Source organism: Rutidosis leptorrhynchoides, chromosome 7 (assembly GCF_046630445.1).
Source record: "Rutidosis leptorrhynchoides isolate AG116_Rl617_1_P2 chromosome 7, CSIRO_AGI_Rlap_v1, whole genome shotgun sequence".
NCBI classification, from domain to species: Eukaryota; Viridiplantae; Streptophyta; class Magnoliopsida; order Asterales; family Asteraceae; genus Rutidosis; species Rutidosis leptorrhynchoides.
In genome coordinates, this window is record NC_092339.1 from 30,958,511 (window position 1) to 30,976,627 (window position 18,117).

Genomic DNA, 18,117 nt, shown 5'->3' on the forward strand with positions numbered 1-18,117 from the left:
TAATTATTATATAAAATAATATTTAAAATAAGAATTCATACGTTTCATTGTCTGAAAAGATATTTTTCCTGGTTTCACTAACCGTAGTGTTTTAATAAAAAATAAATATTAAAAAGTAGTATAAAAATTTCTTACAACTTGAATCTAAATAATGATTAGAAATATATACGAATATAGTGATGTTGAAATTCAATTTAATCATTTATTGTATATTTTTATTTATCATTTTATTTTTAAATAAAGTATTTTTATATATTTCAGAAGTTATCAGTTAAAATTATTAACTTTATTACTACTAATTTTCAAAATTTTCTAGTGATAAATTAACTTATATCAAAATTAGTATGTTCTTAAATATATATAAAAAAATGGCGTTGAAAAATTATTGAATTTAATAAATGGTTGTTAAGTATTTAACAGAAAAAGTCGGGTTATTACAGATGGTCCCAACGACTCATATACTTTTACATTTATTATATCATTTTAGTTATTATTATTACTATTTATTTTTTAATCACTTATTTTATTATATATATAAAAAATATTAATATACATAATAATTGATATAACCATTAAAGTTCTTATAAATGTTTGACGGATGAAATTTGTTATGTTCGACTCATTTGACTCATTCACAAGATCCATTAGACCATTCTCTATTTATTGAGTTTAGGCAGGGTCGTCCCGTCGATTCCAATTTTTCATATAGATCCTGTTTAAATAATAAAAATTGGCCTTTTGTATATACAAAAGTTTTAAATATACGTAAGAATAATTTCAGTGAGAACTAAAAATTTTGGTTAAGTATCAGCATCAGTCATAACAATTTTTTTTCCACAAGTACTACGTATTGTTAGATTATAAGCTTCTTTGAATTATGGGCCTTGTGTGAATGCACGTGTTGCACGCCCTCAAATCCGCCCACTGAGTTTAGGCGATGATAACTGTTGAACTCGTTCCTTTATATTTTTTTTTATAGGAATCATTAAGTTGAAAAATCCATTAACCCATTTTTTAAGTTTTGGTTAACATTATCAGGTCTAATTTTCAATTGATTCGAAAGCTTGACCCCATTCAACCACACTTAAGAATATGAATTTTAATTGTCGGCATGATTAAAATCAAAGTCTTAAAGCTAATGGCCAAATGGGTCCGAAGGTGTAAACAATCCAAGTCAAGCAACTAAAGTGTTCAAGACTTTTGGAAAGAAATGCGATTCTAAGCATAGGTATGGGAGTAGTTTCTACTTAATTTGTTTATAGATTGAATCTTGAGGAGGATACTTATATGCAGGGCGGACCCAATAAGGGGCTGGGGGTCACCTGTCCCAGTGGCCCACTAACATATAATGTTAAATTTTGATTTGCCAAAAGCCCAAACGCCCACTACTCAATAAAAGAGTAAATTAATTGGCCCTATTAGACTTTTGGGCCTAAAAAACATTTCTTCCTCATCTGATTACCATCGTTTCGTCTTCCCAACTAGCAACTGGCGCCTGCCCTCATTCTTCATATTGAGTCAATATCAAATTATGGAGTAAAATAGAAGCGAGCGATTGAAGTAGGTACTCAATACTTGTTCTTCATCTTCAACCTAAAGTTTTCAGTCTCAACAATTTTCTATAGATTAAATCAGGTAATTATTTCACTTTATTAATTTAGGGTCTGCAAAATCAATGTTAAAAATTAACTTATGTTGTATGTCTGATGCACAACGAGTTTCGTGTCAAACGTAATTATCGTTTACTCAAAGTTTGGTCGTGTAATTAATTTTAGCGTAGCCCATTTTGACCCCCCGTTACCCAGCCAACCTATTTTTGCCCCGTTTAGGCACCAATGGATCTTCTTGTTTCAGGGCACTCTCTGAATATTCGATCATTAATCTTTCAGATTTTGTGAATTTAATTAAAGGGTGATAATTGTATTGGCCACTGCAAATTATATTACTGTATTAAGTTAGAATCGCGACACAATGTACGCGCGTATGCTATCTGATCGAGCCTAAAGCCTAAATTCGACTATGCTAATCGAATTTAGTCCGAGTGCAATGAGATTGGAGATTGAAGCTTTTTCGAAGTTTAAGGGACCTTATCCATTCATTTCGAATGGTCAATCACCATGTCCCGGTCTTGGTGTTATTTGGGTAGAGTAACTAATCCGGTGGATCTCAACAACCATCTCACCATGTCCCGGTTGAATGAAACATTTCAGGTCATTAAGATTGAACGAGTTTGGTGGAGACTTGGTTCACATGACCCCATGTTTTGACTGCCCATGACCTCCACAAGATGGCACACGTGGAGTTAATGGAGAAAGTGCCTTGTTTACTAGTTTCAAATAAATACTACTAGTAGATGAGAGAATTGAACAGGCCTCAATATTTCATTCAACCTTACATGTAATTTGAGAGAGAATATGCTCCACTAACTATTTTCTATCATATATAGTTGTTAGTGGAAGAGTTTAGGGAATTAGCCTCTAGGCATTTACTATACAATTGTAAATGTAAATTTAGAGAGAGTTAATAACAAAACTCAAAAGTTCCCTATATTATTATCTGTCGATTATATTTTTGGTGTTTCTCATTCTTCAAACAATTGTACATCCTTACGAGATATTCGTGTTGTTGATCATGATCTCATAACGGATAAGTAACGTAATACGTTATTGCCACCTCCAAATGAGAGGTTAGACCCTCTATTTATAGGAGATGATTATGCCTTTAGGAGTCCACCTTTAATATTGTACTCTTTTTGCGCAATGTGCTGAAACATTGCACGCGCAATGTGCTGAAACATTGCACAGTATTGCGATGTGCTGAAACATTGCACAGTATTGCGCTGTGCTAAAACATTGCACAATCTAGTGCTGATTCTTTGTGTGCGCAATGTGCTGAAACATTGCACAATATTGCGCTATGCGCAATGTAGTGCTATGTGCACTATCAAGTCCCCCAAGTTCGGTATTATATATTGAAAATATATGATGGCGAACTTATAAGTATGCAATCATAAGCAATATCGTGTTATGCACACTATCACTATCGTTTCCCATAAGGTTCGATAAATGTGTTGATACCCGTGTAGTGTGACTTACCTATTCTTATTGATCTTGATATATAGAACACAACTCCTCTGCTGCTAAGTTCACTTATGCCCTTGACGTGGACCATTGTAACCTGAAAATTAGCGTTACAATGTCACATTAATAAGATCGCAAAATTGGTTGACGCAAACGTTCTGTAATGGCTACTCGAAAAGCTGGACTTCCGTTGATGAATATCGTTAGAACAAAAGGAATGCCGATATTGGAGCAGTTGAAATTAGAAGAGTGTCTTCTTCGAACATCATCGGACAATTGGTGCATCATCAATGATGGCACAAATAAGCCCACTATAGTCATGGGTATTTCTGGGTAAGCTTCTTCATAAATCGTGAGTACAATTTAGGTCTTGTTTTGATATGTTACTTCGAGACTATTATTTTACATGAATCTTTGATTAGGAAGCCAGCTGAACTTGTTGAAATTAACCATGTCCTTGAAGATAAAATCCCTGTCATACGAAGGTTTACTGGTGGGGGGACTGTAATAGTTGATCATGGGTCGATATTTGTTTCGTTTATATGTAATAAGGATGCCGTTCCTGATGTACAGCCGTATCCTCGGCCTATTATGTCTTGGAGCAGTTTATTGTACAGTAAAGTGTTTCAAGAAACAGATGATTTCAGGCTTCGTGAGAATGGTACGTTGATTAAATCCCAATTCCGTTGGTGGAATTTGATTTTTTCTGTTTGTTAATGTTGTTTTGTAAATCTCAATTTAATATGCATTTTTTTATTTTGTTTTTGTTGCGTATATTCATGGCTAGTTCAATATATGCAAGTTTTAAGAACATGAATAAGTTAATACTAGTATCATAGGAATATTAATTGGTATGCTACAAGTCTGATAGCATGAATTTTGTTTATCTATTGTAGATTATGTATTTGGCCATCGCAAGTTTGGTGGAAATGCACAATCAATCACTAAAAATCGGTGGATCCATCATACATCCTTTTTGTGGGACTACGAGACTCGTAACATGTCTTATCTCAAGCTTCCTAAACGGGCTCCTGAATATCGAATGGTATGATAGTTATCCTTTTCGTAAAACTCTATTTTATCTGAATCGGGTCAGCCCAAGTAGCCAACTCATGAATTACAAGATATTGGCTATGTATCATTGTTTGATCAAACATATATAATCTTCTTGTTATGTTATACAGTTATAGTATGTTAAGCCTCATTTTAGTGAATCTATTTCAGGCAAGGGATCATCTGGATTTCATCTGCCCCATGAAGGATTATGTTTCACGGTTAGATTTCATCAACAAAACCATTGATGCAGCAGCAAGCCACTTTTCAGTTAAGTCAACCGACTTTGATGAGGTCAAACTTATATCAGACTCGAAATTTACTCCCACATCCAGGTTAGTAACTGAAGAGGAATTAGAGGCTGCAGCCATTAAATTCGACCAATAACAGCGTCTACCTTTTCTAAACATTAACATTGGAGCACAGGAATTGGAGCGCCATATAATTGTTTTTGTGAACGATTCATTTGTTATTCATTATGGAAGTAATACTATTCTTTAAGTTCTTATAAATGGATTATACCTAGAGTAAAAGCAATTTGGGAGGTGTTTGCTGGGATGTGCCGCAAACTTCTCAGTTACCAGTTTTGCTATTTATTTATGTACTTTTATTTATGTTTGTTTGTCATTAAATTTATCATGTTTGGGTTAAACAAGGAAGCCCGTGCGTAACCATGAGGGTGGTGGTGACATGGTAAGATTCTAACCTTCTAATATGGAGGTCAAGGGTTCGATTCCATGCAACTACAAAGTTATTCTCCCTAATGGCCACAAAGGTTCACCTGCAATAACTCCGAGCTGCTCGCAAAGCGGGTAGTCACCATGGAATTAGTCAGTTTAAAAAAAAAAAAGTTAGATACCCAGGTTATTAAAAATAAGAAGTCCGTGCGTTGCGGCAGAGGGTAATATTTTGTTCTTGGAAAAAAATAGGAAGAAAGACAAAATAGCGGCCGACTTCACTAAAGGAGTTGTATTTTTCCGATGATTACATGACATTGGAACATACAACTATAATAACTGCTACTACAATAACTACTAACATCCCAACGGAAGATGATCAAACGGTCAAACTACCTCAAAATTCTTCAAACGAAGTCATGAAATATAGTTACATATTGCATGACACTTCCTCCTTTTTTGTGATGTTTTTTCTTTTCACGTTATTCCGACGGCTATGGAATGTTTAGCAATGGTTTTGAATGAAAAAATGGATAAGAATTCTCTGTTTTAGCGACAGTTTTGTGTAGAATGTTTGTATGACATGTTTTTGTGACGATTTTTTGATTGATTTTATGGGTTGGTAGGAAAAAAAAACTAATGGGTTAAAGTACTTATTCTTGACAAACGGAAAAAAACAACCAAACGGGATTGTTTCGGATCGCCGGTAATTAGTCAGAGATCGAAGGATTGTATTAATTGATTTTGCATCCAAATGGTTGGGTCTGACACTATAAAATAAGTTGTATTTTCTTGACTGTCATACGATTCATGAGATCGAAATATATAGAAGACTATAACCCGTGATAATACACAATCAATTTACTAGATCATTTGAGACTTTAGTAATTTGTTGGTATAGGTAACTATCTACTTTTTCTTTTCGAATTTGGAAGAAAAGCTATGCTAAGGGTCTTGTTACCCCGTGGTGTTTGTTTTTTAAAAATACGATCCATCTTTTGATGCATTTTTAAACAACTAAGTCAAAATAAGACGTATATTACTACTTCGAAGAAAATGTAGACTACGAATTGAAGTAAATGTGTAATGATCATTTCTACCTTCTCTAACAAATATTTGGTCACTTTTCTGTACGTGACGATATCTTAAAAGTATGTTGACGTTGCATTGTTGATTTTTCTGTGTTTCAAATTTTCAAACTATCATTCAATTTTTCTATTTTTAGAAAAATTATATCAGTGTATGTGACTGGGAAACTTAAATTCTAAAGTATAAATATTCCTACATTAACATTTCTTAAGCTCCGTTTAGCTCACGGAATCTAATGAAATTCCGGCGAAATTGGAATTGAATATAGACTCAATGCGTGTCTAAATTCAATTCCAATTCCTCCAGAAACCCATTGAAATATGTGAGCCAAACGGGTCCTTAAGATTTGTTGGTTTTAAGTTTTGAATTATTTAGTGATGAAGTTTTTAAAGCAAAATTGAAAATTAAAGATTTCAAATCGAAAATTAAATTTGAATCCAACTATCAAATATCATAATTTAACTATAATAATATGAAAATCTATTTTAGATTCGAATTTTATTTTTTAAATCATTTTATGGTGTGCATATACATACAATTAAATAATTTAATATATTATTATTTTAATTCAATTTTCGGATTAATCAAATAAAAATTCAAATTCCTCAAATTCAAATTTGTAAACGAAACCAAAATTAAAATCAAATTTGATTTGATTTGTTTTTTATTTTTTTTTTCGATTTTCATTTAGTTAACTTTTCGGATCATACCGTTTATGAAACCGAATATCTAACCTAATAAGGACTTTGGAAATATAACTTTCTATTATTCAAGGAAGTATTTATGAAACCAACGAATTCGTTGTATTCGTAATTAGGGATGATATCGGGTTGGGTTTGAGCCAGGTTTAGGTAATTTCTGACCTGAACCTAATTAAAAAAAATCGCCTCAAACTTGGACTTGGACCCGCCGGGTCCCCATCTAGTTACTAACTAACGGGTAAACGGTTTTCCCCACGAGTATTTGCGTACCCATTTACTTACGAAATATTAGGTAAACGGGTTTTTCCACGAGTATTAGTCTTTTTTTGAGTATACAGGCTAGGTAATCAAGTATACGTTCAGATTAATTGGGTTTATAGAATTATAGGCCTAGTTATCGAGTTTACGAGGTAGGTTTATGGACTCAGATTTTTTCGGGTATACGAGTCGAGTAATCGAGTTTGTGTGTAAAACCATCCTCATCCTCGACCCTAAAACCATTTATTTGACCCGAACCGGACAAAAATATTGGGTTTTGGTTTCCCCTTTTTACATCTCTATCCCAATTCGTAATAAACATGAACTGTCACTCTGTCATCAGTTTCTTCACCGCCTAATTCGAACGTCATGTTACCCGCGCAAAACACCAACACCGATTCCTCTCATTTACGCGTCAATATTTATAATTTTAATTAATTTATTTATTTTACTTTGTGCAAATCATCAGTACATATAATGATTTTATTACATAAAAAAATTGTGACACGTATCCGTTTATACCGCTCCGTGGTGACGATCGCAACCTCCGTAATCGCAGCAGAAGTGTACGCCCTTTTCCCCTCTTTTATTTCTCTCTTTCATGTTTATGTAATTATGTTTAATTAATTAATGTCATTTTTGATGAATTTTTTAGTTCTATTTACATCAGATTCAACATATTTGCTTTCAAATATCTCAATTTCATGCCAATTTTAGTGATCAAGGTTTCTGTTCATTTCTAGGGCCTCGTAAATTGCTTTATAATTCCCGGAATCATTTCGTGACCGTCATAACTTTTTAATAGGTATTTTCAGCTATTTAATTATCACAGCTGTTACATTAATTGATTTTTTTATATGTATTTTATCATGATATATGATATGATATATATAATCAATAATCAATACTCTTTTTCTAATTTAGGTTTAGGTGATGTAATAATTTTGGTTTGGTTGCAGTATGGGGAGGGTGAAGCTGAAAATTAAGAAATTAGAGAATATTAGCAATCGACAAGTGACGTTTTCAAAACGAAGAAATGGAATCTTAAAGAAAGCGAAAGAATTATCGGTGTTATGTGATATTGATATTATACTTCTTATGTTTTCTCCAACCGGAAAGCCTACATTGTTCACCGGACAACGCAGGTTATTATCTCCTTTTCATTTCATATATCAAGATTTAACATACTACTGTATATTTTTATTATAATTTTAAAAGGTTTTTTATGTGAAAGTTTATAGGTTGTATGTACAAGCGACTAGTTGTTTATGTGTAACTGTGAATCTTATATCGTAGGAGTACATAACTAATAAAAAGCATTTTAATCTATCTCTCTTGAATCTGCAGTAACATTGATGAGGTTATTGCAAAGTTTGCTCGACTAACACCACAAGAAAGAGCAAAAAGGTGTGATATCTATTTATTTATGACAATACTTGGTAGAATTTGAATTCTAAACAAATTACTGATCATATTTTTATCATTCGTCTTTCTATAGGAAATTGGAGAGCCTTGAAGTAAGACGTCCATCCACAGAAAACTATATTTTTCTCTTTATCATGTTATTTGTTGATCATTTGAACATACAGGCTTTGAAGAAAACTTTCAAGAAGTTGGACCATGATGTAAATATACAAGACATGTCTGGTGCAAGGTTGTTGTAGATTCATGTCAATTTATTATATGTTATCTGCCTATCTTTATGTTGTTACGTAACTGATCTTGGTTTCTTTTCTTTTGGTTGTCTTTGCAGCAGTCAATCGGCCGAGGTCAGAAGATACTCACAGTCAATTAGTTTCTATTTTAGAAAATTACATTCTGAAATTCTGTTGAGAATAAACTTAATAGTTGATAATATTTTCAGGATTTGGGTAACCATTCAATGATGTTACAATCTCAACTTGCTGACTTACATAGGCGACTAAGGTACCTTTGAATCCATCAGTTATCTAATGTGTTGCGTAATCTTTTTTCAGTTGTTGTTTTCTCTCTACTTCTCGTGTGTTCTTGTTTAATTTCAATACTTAATCAGATGTAATTCATTGTATTTTAGCTTTTGGAGTAATCCAGACAAGATTGAGAATATTGAACATCTCAAGCAGATGGAGGATTACTTAAGCGAATCACTTGATCGGATTCGTATACACAAGGTATCATATGACCAAAGATGATGTCATTGGGAAAGATTGTTGTTACGCATTTTATTTCATCTCATCTAATAAGACTCTTATGTATATGAAGTGCCCAACTACATGTTGTATAATTGGTTTTTGATATAATTTATGGCTACTGACAGGATAATTTTGGACAACAGAAGCTTATTTCACTCGATTGCACGACCCAGGTATTTTAACTCTATGATTATCTATTTTCGGTTATCCTCGTATTGATAAAGGTGGTTAATTCGGTTGGGGTTCGAAAAATTTCTGCCCAAAAATCTCTCAAGTGATGATAAATAATTAGCTTGTCATATAATTATAAAAATTGTATTATCTAAAAAATAATCTAATAATTTTGAAGTAATGATTTAACTTTTTATGATATTTCAAATTTTATGTAACAAACGACTGTTTGGTTGATGTTCAACATGTTTGACCCAATTGTTTATATCTTGATAATATTTGATTTACGCAATGTTTCATTACAGTTCCAAAATGGGTTACAACTGCCTCTAATAATGGCTAATACTCAAGATGATCAGAACTTATCATGGCTTCCAAATAATGAAAATCGAAATTTTGTCTTACCAGAGAAACAAAATTACATACCTCAAAGGTCAGTGTACTCCTACCTTGAACTTCTATAGTTTATGCTTCCTTTGTCCCAAAATTATATAGTAATAAAGTTTTAGTAAACAATTACTATGTCAAATATGTAATGAAAGTTGTGTTATTTTAATCACTGTTAAAATTTTAGTAGCAATTAAAGTGACTTTTGAATGGTTTCTTTTTTATCTATAATTTTTTTTTTACATTTTGATATTTTGACAATTTTAGATATAACAACAACCTAATTGATTCATTTGATATGTTCTGGGAATATAATAAATTTCTGATTTATATTACAGAGATGGAGATTATTCTGGGATTTCCTATCCAAACTTTTCTGGTTTGTTTGGTTCTATCAAACATCTAGAGATGGATGGCTCTGTAAAAGTCGAACGCGCAAGGCAAGATAATGGTTTGGCCGAACTGTGTACTACATCGAATTTGAGACCAGATTTTAGTGAACAATTTCCGTTCAATCCATACAGTAATATCAATTATGCACAACCAAAACAAGAAATGAGGACTGACACATCAACGACTATGCGAGGATTCCTTGATTATGCAACAAATTGCAACTTTGAGATGCCTAGACCTGTCTCCAACGATAATATGTGTCATGCATGGAATCCTGAACCCGGACCTTGTCCTCTTTCTATCATTGATGCAAACCCGTATTCTCAACCTCAGGTTAGGCTTTATAAATAGGTGCAACATTATTTATGCATATACTTATGAATGGTTCGATTGGTGTGTTTTATCTTTATAATAAGGTGAAATGGGTAAACCAGCAAGTGTATTATTTTAGCTTTATATGTCCTGAATCGTTTCATACAAGATATTATATCATTTTATGAATAATCTTTGTACTCATACATGACACTTATTGTTAAAAAGATACCACTAGTTTGAAATTTTTTATTACATAGTACTCTTCAAATTGTATAAGACACCTTAAATTTAATTACAAGACCCCATATATTTTTTAAATTTACGATTTTTCTTATGTAAACAACACTAAAATAAAAATTTAACTACAAGACCCCATATATTTTTTGAATTTGTGGGTTTTTAGGTAAACAACCACTAAAATAACATTTAAATATAACTAGTACTGGGAAAAAAATTTAGTATTGGAAAAAAAAAATCATGACACCATCGAGTTTTGATCCTGGAATCGCCACTGAAGAAGTGATGGCCTATACAAAAGTACCTGTTTTGACTCGTTATTAACCCGGCCATTTTAACATTTGTAATAAAATTCATCTGGTTTATTTTAATTTGTTATGGAGTAACAAAAGTTAATAGTGTGAGGTTATATGGTTTCTTGCAGCAACCGGATCATCTAATGACAAATAACCAGTGCTGAAGGATCGTGCGATCATCACACATATGTACAACTTTTGTTTGGAAAAGTTCACATGGTTTTCCCAAGTTAATTTGTTTTAAGAATCAAGATATAGGTAAGCAACGTCCTTTTATATCTGTATAGTAAGAATTACTCATATAGTATTTGATCTTTACTCTTGTCAAGTTCAAGATTTATACTTTATGATGATCATAATAAGTTCAGATAAATCAGAAATTACCATTTCATATTCCCCTGTACATATCAAACACAACTTAGATCTTGGGTCACAACCCATACACGAAACAGTGCAAAACAACATACGTTCTTTCTCTTTACTTTAGCTATAAATAATATATTTAGTTTCCTGACAATGTTTGGACAATGGTGTTGTGCCATGGGTCTGAGAGGTGCTGTAATAGGTTGTCGAATGGGCCTTTCCCGGTCACGTTGTGCTGAACCACGAATCCCAAGAATGCCAACATAGCCAACCTCCCTGTGATCAGAATGAAAACTTATTACTAATGGGTGGATTATGTTATTCTATCTCTAATGGGTCATACAGGTAAGATAAGCCAATCTTTGTACAAGTCAAAACGGGTAAATTGGGTCAAGCGGTACAAACATGTATTTTCAAAGCATTGAACCTTATAAAGTAGTTTTATATCTGACAAAAGCTATATTAGTGTAAAATATGTAATCTTATTCAGGGCCGATTTGTAATTTTTAGTACAAAAATTTTGGATTTTTCGATTACACCGCCGGTGGAATTTTTTTTTTTCTTGCCCAAAGTTTCCATCTTTTGCCCCCAAACCTCCATATTTTGCCCAAAAGCCTCCATAATTTGCTCCAAAACCACCATATTTTACCCCAAAACCTCCAAATTTTGCCCAAAACCTCCATATTTTACCCTTAAAAAGTTGCTACGTTCATAAAAAATTTCCGTCCCCGGTGAAAAAAATTACGCTTCCGCCAGTGATGTTATTTAACCCATGAATCATCTATAGAAACTTAATTTTTATGAAAAGTAGTAATTCAGGTATAGCCCAAACCAAATAGCCCTTTTTAACATGTTATCTAAAGTAATTAACAACTATACATGTGAAGGGTAAGATGGTAATTTCTTATATTACCATTGGCAAGCTCCTTCTCCTTGGCCTCAGCAGTTGGTGCAAAGTTAAGTGGATTGAATATGCCACCTGGGTACCCAACTTCATTAGGAGGCAAGCTATAGCTTTTAAAAATCGGATCTTGGTTAACACTTCCCGGGTTCTTGATATCTTGCCATCTTCTGATCTCAACATAATGAAACAAAATGAACTCGATCACGAAGAGTGTCGATGATGATGCGAAATATTCCGACTTTCCTGCATCGTACCACTTAGGAACATTAAGAATCCCTATGCTTGTGAAAACTTCCGGTAGTAACATTCCGGCGACACCCAACATGGCCCATCGCCCGTTCACAAGCTCCGCTTGCACGAACCACTTTAAGTTTTCAGGGTCTTCGGCTAGCCCCAATGGGTCAAACCCATTGTCACCTGGAAGACTGAAAAGTGAACACATCACAGTTAATTCACATATATTAGAGTGTTTGCAGTTTTTATAGTTTTAAGTATTAATCCGTATCTACCTTCCGTTGAGGTAACCGGGTGAGGCTAGCCCAGGTAGCCATTCACCCTTTTTTGCTTCAATCTTGAAAGAACCAGATGAGTAAGTATTAGCCGGTTTGACCGATAGTTCTCTGTTTAACTTCCCTAATGATCCTGTTAGGAATCTGGTGCGTGATGCACACGGCCTGAATAGTGCGACCGGAGTTTGTGTGACGGCAACCATATTTTCCGGGTGAAACTTTTGAAATGTGAGTTGTGAAATTGTGTATTGTGTGTGGATCCTTTTGTAATATTGGTTGCAGTGGTAATCATGTGGCTGTAGTTCAAGGTTTGATTATTCAATAGATGTTGAGGGAATTGGCCAATGAGAAGCAATAGGTTGTTATCCTTATCTGACGTGTCATATCCAGAAAATCTATTACCTTCTTCTTGTTGCTCACAAGTGTTTTGGGGATCCCACTTAATGCCACATTGGAAGATTTTTTCTTGATCTTGTCATCTGGTATCTGTATTAATTAGCCAGTCATTGGATGACATGTGTTTGGTTGTTTGTTGCATAAGTTTTTTATGCTTTTTTAATTTTTTTTATAAATATAGTGTTACATCCATATGTAAATCTTTCACTCAACACTTGAAAATAATCTCATAGGTGTTTTTGACTTGGCTCGAATTTTTTAAAAACTAATCAAATGTGACCCATAAAGGCATAAATTACAATATTGGTTTTTAACAAAACTGTCATCTTGCCTTGACAAACTTGAATGTCTTGATAAGTTGGCATAAATTAACCATTCTTGTTGAAATTTGATGACCAACTTGGATGATTAGTTAATCATAACCACATATCACAAGATATAATCTTTAATGACAAACTGAACAACTATCAAACTAGTTGGGCGTATCCAGCAGCAAAAAATCAACAAAGCCCTCTTTTAGGTATAAAAAAGCTATGTACAACTTACAAGTCCCCTAACCCAAACCGATACACCAAGATTTCTCAGTTTTACACTGGTTCGAGTACAAGGTCTCACTAGAAAACACTTTGTTGCATTTCGCAAAGAAACTGTTTATATAACTCGAGTCCTATCAAACGTCTATCTAAATACTATGCAAGAAGCAATTCCCTGTTAGATGGATTGATCTCCTTAAGAAGAAAATCATCCTCAGCTGACTTTAATGGCAAATTATATGAATTTTGACCAATTGAAGCTAAACTCAACAGCTCAGATTCCTCTAATCCTTTGGCTGGGCCAAGATTACACCCATCTGTCTTATACTTAGATAATGCATCTTTGAATTTCTTGATCTGCAAGCATACAAATCCAGATTCAACTCATTAACCATAACTCTTACAAACTCAACACATTAAAATACAAGTCATTAAGTTATGACAGAGTGATATTGACATTATATATTTATATTTATATTTATTTATTTGATTTGATTAATTAAACTAATTATGCAAATCAATGAACTTTTTTTAATCTTCTAATTTATTTATCTATTAATTATTACACTACGACTCAGTAAATGGACATTATATATTTATTTATTTAATTTATGGCACAAGATAATTTGACATTTTTTTAAATATTCAATCTTCAACTAAAAATTATATGGCAATTCCGCAAACCAAAAGTCAAAAGTAAACTAAGCTAGCTGACCTTTTTAATTCGGTATTAGCGTCACTTCAACACTGCACACTATAACTTATCATAACTAAACATTACTGGTATTTATCATAATGTTACACTTACCTCCTTAAAATAAAAGGTAGAACAAATCTAAATAAAATACTAGTAGTTGTCATTTGATTATATAAACCCATTGCACAAACCATTTGACTTTTACTTGCATCTTCAATACTATACGTTCAAATCATTGACAATACTAGTAGTTAAAAGTGCCCTTTTTGGCAACAGCACGCTCACACACATTGACAACGTCGTTTTCAACAAGACGTGATCAAATTTAGTGGACTGCTCAAACTGGGTGCTCTATATACCCATTTTGGTATTCAAAGCATGTATCTTTAGACCAAAATCTAGAACCCCTTCTGAAATCTCTTCAAATTTCAAGAACATAAATTGAGTAAGAACTCCTAATGGGTAAATTACAGTTATTTGATGTTGAAAAGCACTTTGCTTTTTATGGAGCTTATCATAGCAACCCAGTGAATATATTTATCCACATGTTGTTTGTTTGGCCTATCTTTTTTACAGCTCTCATGATTTTGTATTTTACGCCCCCTTTGGTTAATTTTTCTTTACCAAATAGTCTGGTTTTGAATTATGGGTTTTTATTTACTTTAATATATGCTGGCTTTTATGTTTGTTTGGATTGGATGTTAAAGCCGGTTCCTTTGCTGGTTTATTGTTCTTTCTTTGTTGGGTTTTTGGAAGTTTTCTTGCTCATCATTTTGGATTCTCTGTTGCTTGGAAGGTATAAATTTTTTAGTATTATGTTACTGTTGCATGTGTTAAAATCTGTAGTTTTGTTGAAATTAGACAAAATTTTATTCCTCGTTTCTGAACTTTACATCAAATTTGACTCCATGTCCTTTTTTTTATGCATTCCTCGTCCCTAATGTATCAAAAATCTACCTCCCTCGTCCTCCCGTCTACTTTCTGTCAAAATCAACCGTTACCTCTTATCACATGCATATCACGTGGGGGTATTTTTGTCATTATTTTGTCTTGTTCTACAACATAAACCCCCAATTCTTCAATTGAACCCAAATCAATTTAGGGTTTTCTACCCCCTTAAATCGAGCACGTTTTTTCAACTATGTCATTATCTTTGATCGGAACAATTTCATATCGAGCATTATCTTTTCTTTTTACCAAACGAACTTGATCTTTCAGAAGACGTTGTTTACTAAATGTTGATTCAGTAATTGGATTATCTTGATCCATCACATCTGCGCATTCACAGTAAACTAATCTTCGTTAAATAGTTATAAAAAAGGGAAACTTTCAGTTTTGCATTAGATTTTTTACAAAAGAAATTGTTAAACTTCACATAGAAACAGACATATACAGTAAAAACAATGCTTTCTAATCCAAATACATACAATGTTTCACCAAATATACCCAAAAGTTAATCCTGAAGTAATGCCCAAAATATATAAATTGATGAACTAATTTTTGATCTAAAAAGAATCAGAATAACCAATTTAATTACTACCAAAACAACAAACAAAGAACGGAGTAAAAGAAAGGTTACCAATGAGGAGAAATCCTTTAATGGAGAACAATTCTTGATCAAATGAGAAGTATACCCTATGATTATAGAACAAAATTAGACATATTTTGTGTGATTCTTGAGCAATTAATGAGTACAAGATTAGTCAGCAATGAGGGCTTCTTAGGTTACGTTGTGTGTATTGCTCGATTTAAGGGGGGTAGAAAACAAACCCTAAATTGATTTGGGTTCAATTGAAGAATTGTGGGTTTATATTATAGAAGAAGACAAAATAATAACAAAAATATCCTCATATGATATGCACGTGATAAGAGATAACGGCTGGTTTTGACAGAAAGTAGACGGGAGGATGAGGGATGTAGATTTTTGATACATTAGGGACGAGGAATGCATAAAAAAAAGAAAAAGGACATGAAGTCAAATTTGATGTAAAGTTCATAGATGAGTAATGAAATTTTGTCTTGAAATTATGGTTTCTTAATTATTAGGATGTAAGCTAATTCAATTCAAGTAGCAGATTGGTCTTGGTTCAATTTTGTTTTTGAGATATAGAATTGGACCTAACGTACCTGGTTTTAAGCTTTTATCTTGGGTCAACCACAGTGTTTATTTATTGTTTTGTTGTTATTGTTTTTTAGTTTCATATCTATGATATATGTGTGATATGATATATGATATATGACATGATATCCGTCCATGATAAGTTTTAATATGTACACCGTTAATTATTATCGGTTCACGACCATAAATGTTTTAAAGTGTTGTCTAGTAGCACATTATAAGTGTACTAATAAAATTTGATGTTGTACGAATCAGTTACTATCTTTTTATGGATTATCGTGTGAAATTTGTATTAATTCATATATTTATGTATTTTTTTCTAAATTATGATTCAGGAGTTAGAATGTTTTATGCATTTGAAATTCACTTTTGGCAACCTTTGAGCTGTTTGACTAATTTTCTTCTAATTATTTTTCTTGTTTTACCCGTATAAACCGTTGAATCAATATTATATTATAACCTCATCATGTATTATATTATCAGGTTGTCCTGACTGCACAGTTATTCTGCTGGACTGGACAGATAATAGGTCATGGCGTTTTCGAGGTAAATATTACTGTGTATATGTAGCTTTTGTAAAGTTTATTTCATATTTTCTTTCACGTTTTAGTAATCAATGCTTTGGTTTCTTTATGTTTAGAAACGTGCACCTGCTTTCTTAGACAACATAGCACAAGCAGCTTTGATGGCGCCTTTCTTCGTGTTGCTAGAGGTAATTTGTGTGTTGATCGGTTCATAAATGCCGATTGTGTTTGATATTAAAAGATGAATTTTATGTGTGCATTTGAGGTTTAAAAAAGGCTATTTTATAAGGTTTTCATAATGGGTAACGAGTCAAGACGAAACGCGAAAACGAGGATTAAAACGATTAAAAGGCGCGAAAAAAGTACCCAGCCGCAAATTGCGGCTGGCCTGAAATAAAAAGTTTGTTCAGGTCAGAAACGGGCATAAGGAGGCGCTTGGGTTTTTGCGTCTGGGCGTAAATTGCAGCTGGTGAGCATAAATTGCGGTTGGACGTATTTTTGGATAGAATTTAGAGCCGGATTTGAGGGATTTCATGCTTGGTGAATACCCTACTTCATTCCTATATAAGGTAAACCCTAGGCTACGAATCAAACACCTTTTCCATCAGTTTTTAGAGCCAAAAACACACAAAATTACACCATCAATCATCATCAATCAAGGATTCAAGTGGTGTTCATCATGCAACTTCAAGAAACAACCATGATCCTCATCACCAACATGCTTAGCTAGTTTTCTTATCTTTATCCTTTCCATGAACAGTTAAACATGTATTATTTCATTCAAGTTTATGTGATTTATGAGTTTTAATACTTATGTCTTTTGGATTATGATATTGTAAACCAATCAACTATTGATCAATGCAAGTTCTATGCTTTTGTTATTGCAAGTTGAATTATTGTGATTTAACATTGTGTTCTTGATCCAACTTAGTGTTACTTAGATTAAGGATAAAAACATATTGTCTAGGTTGCATAGTTCAATCCCAAGATAATAGAATTGAAGAACTTAAGAAGTCTTGTCTATGAGATTTGATCAATACTTGGTAACTGTGACGATCGCTCCAATTCCACTTGGACGAACACGTCATTCATCGATTTCATTGCGAGGTATTTGACCTCTATATGATACGTTTTGTAAACATTGCATTCTTTTGAAAAGGCACACCATAAATGAATATTTAAATCAAAGGTTTTCGACATCTGATAATTTCTACATATAGACAATCACCGTAATATAATAGTTT

The 18,117-nt window shown here is 33.0% G+C and overlaps 3 protein-coding genes and 1 pseudogene across 5 annotated transcripts; 3 read left to right on the forward strand and 1 right to left on the reverse strand.

The window, feature by feature from the left end:
- The first annotated feature begins 1,443 nt into the window (after positions 1 to 1,443).
- On the forward strand, positions 1,444 to 4,711 carry LOC139858566 (uncharacterized). Its single transcript, XM_071847404.1, has 5 exons — positions 1,444 to 1,635; positions 3,122 to 3,413; positions 3,503 to 3,741; positions 3,977 to 4,125; positions 4,305 to 4,711. The coding sequence occupies exons 2-5, from the start codon at positions 3,244 to 3,246 to the stop codon at positions 4,518 to 4,520; spliced, it is 774 nt and encodes a 257-aa protein (XP_071703505.1). The 5' UTR covers positions 1,444 to 1,635; positions 3,122 to 3,243; the 3' UTR covers positions 4,521 to 4,711.
- A 2,616-nt stretch (positions 4,712 to 7,327) lies between these two features.
- Positions 7,328 to 11,463, forward strand: LOC139857613 (agamous-like MADS-box protein AGL65). 3 transcript variants are annotated; one of them, XM_071846428.1, is made up of 13 exons: positions 7,328 to 7,424; positions 7,602 to 7,663; positions 7,818 to 8,003; positions 8,206 to 8,265; positions 8,357 to 8,375; positions 8,448 to 8,512; positions 8,612 to 8,627; positions 8,723 to 8,784; positions 8,912 to 9,008; positions 9,155 to 9,202; positions 9,506 to 9,633; positions 9,926 to 10,313; positions 10,957 to 11,463. In XM_071846428.1, exons 3-13 carry the CDS (start codon positions 7,819 to 7,821, stop codon positions 10,990 to 10,992), a joined length of 1,104 nt encoding a protein of 367 aa, XP_071702529.1. In that variant the 5' UTR covers positions 7,328 to 7,424; positions 7,602 to 7,663; position 7,818; the 3' UTR covers positions 10,993 to 11,463. The 3 variants fall into 3 exon arrangements, with proteins under 3 accessions (XP_071702529.1, XP_071702531.1, XP_071702530.1); XM_071846430.1 differs by lacking the exon at positions 10,957 to 11,463 and having other exon boundaries at positions 9,926 to 10,477; XM_071846429.1 differs by lacking the exon at positions 7,602 to 7,663 and having other exon boundaries at positions 7,359 to 7,424.
- LOC139857614 (chlorophyll a-b binding protein P4, chloroplastic-like) lies at positions 11,192 to 12,850 on the reverse strand. The gene is made up of 3 exons (XM_071846431.1): positions 12,605 to 12,850; positions 12,105 to 12,520; positions 11,192 to 11,467 (listed from the first exon to the last, which is right to left on the reverse strand). The coding sequence occupies exons 1-3, from the start codon at positions 12,805 to 12,807 to the stop codon at positions 11,331 to 11,333; spliced, it is 756 nt and encodes a 251-aa protein (XP_071702532.1). The 5' UTR covers positions 12,808 to 12,850; the 3' UTR covers positions 11,192 to 11,330.
- Positions 12,851 to 14,688: 1,838 nt separating this feature from the next.
- LOC139857615 (2-hydroxy-palmitic acid dioxygenase mpo1-like) overlaps positions 14,689 to 18,117 on the forward strand; it is a 76,174-nt pseudogene continuing 72,745 nt past the window's right edge.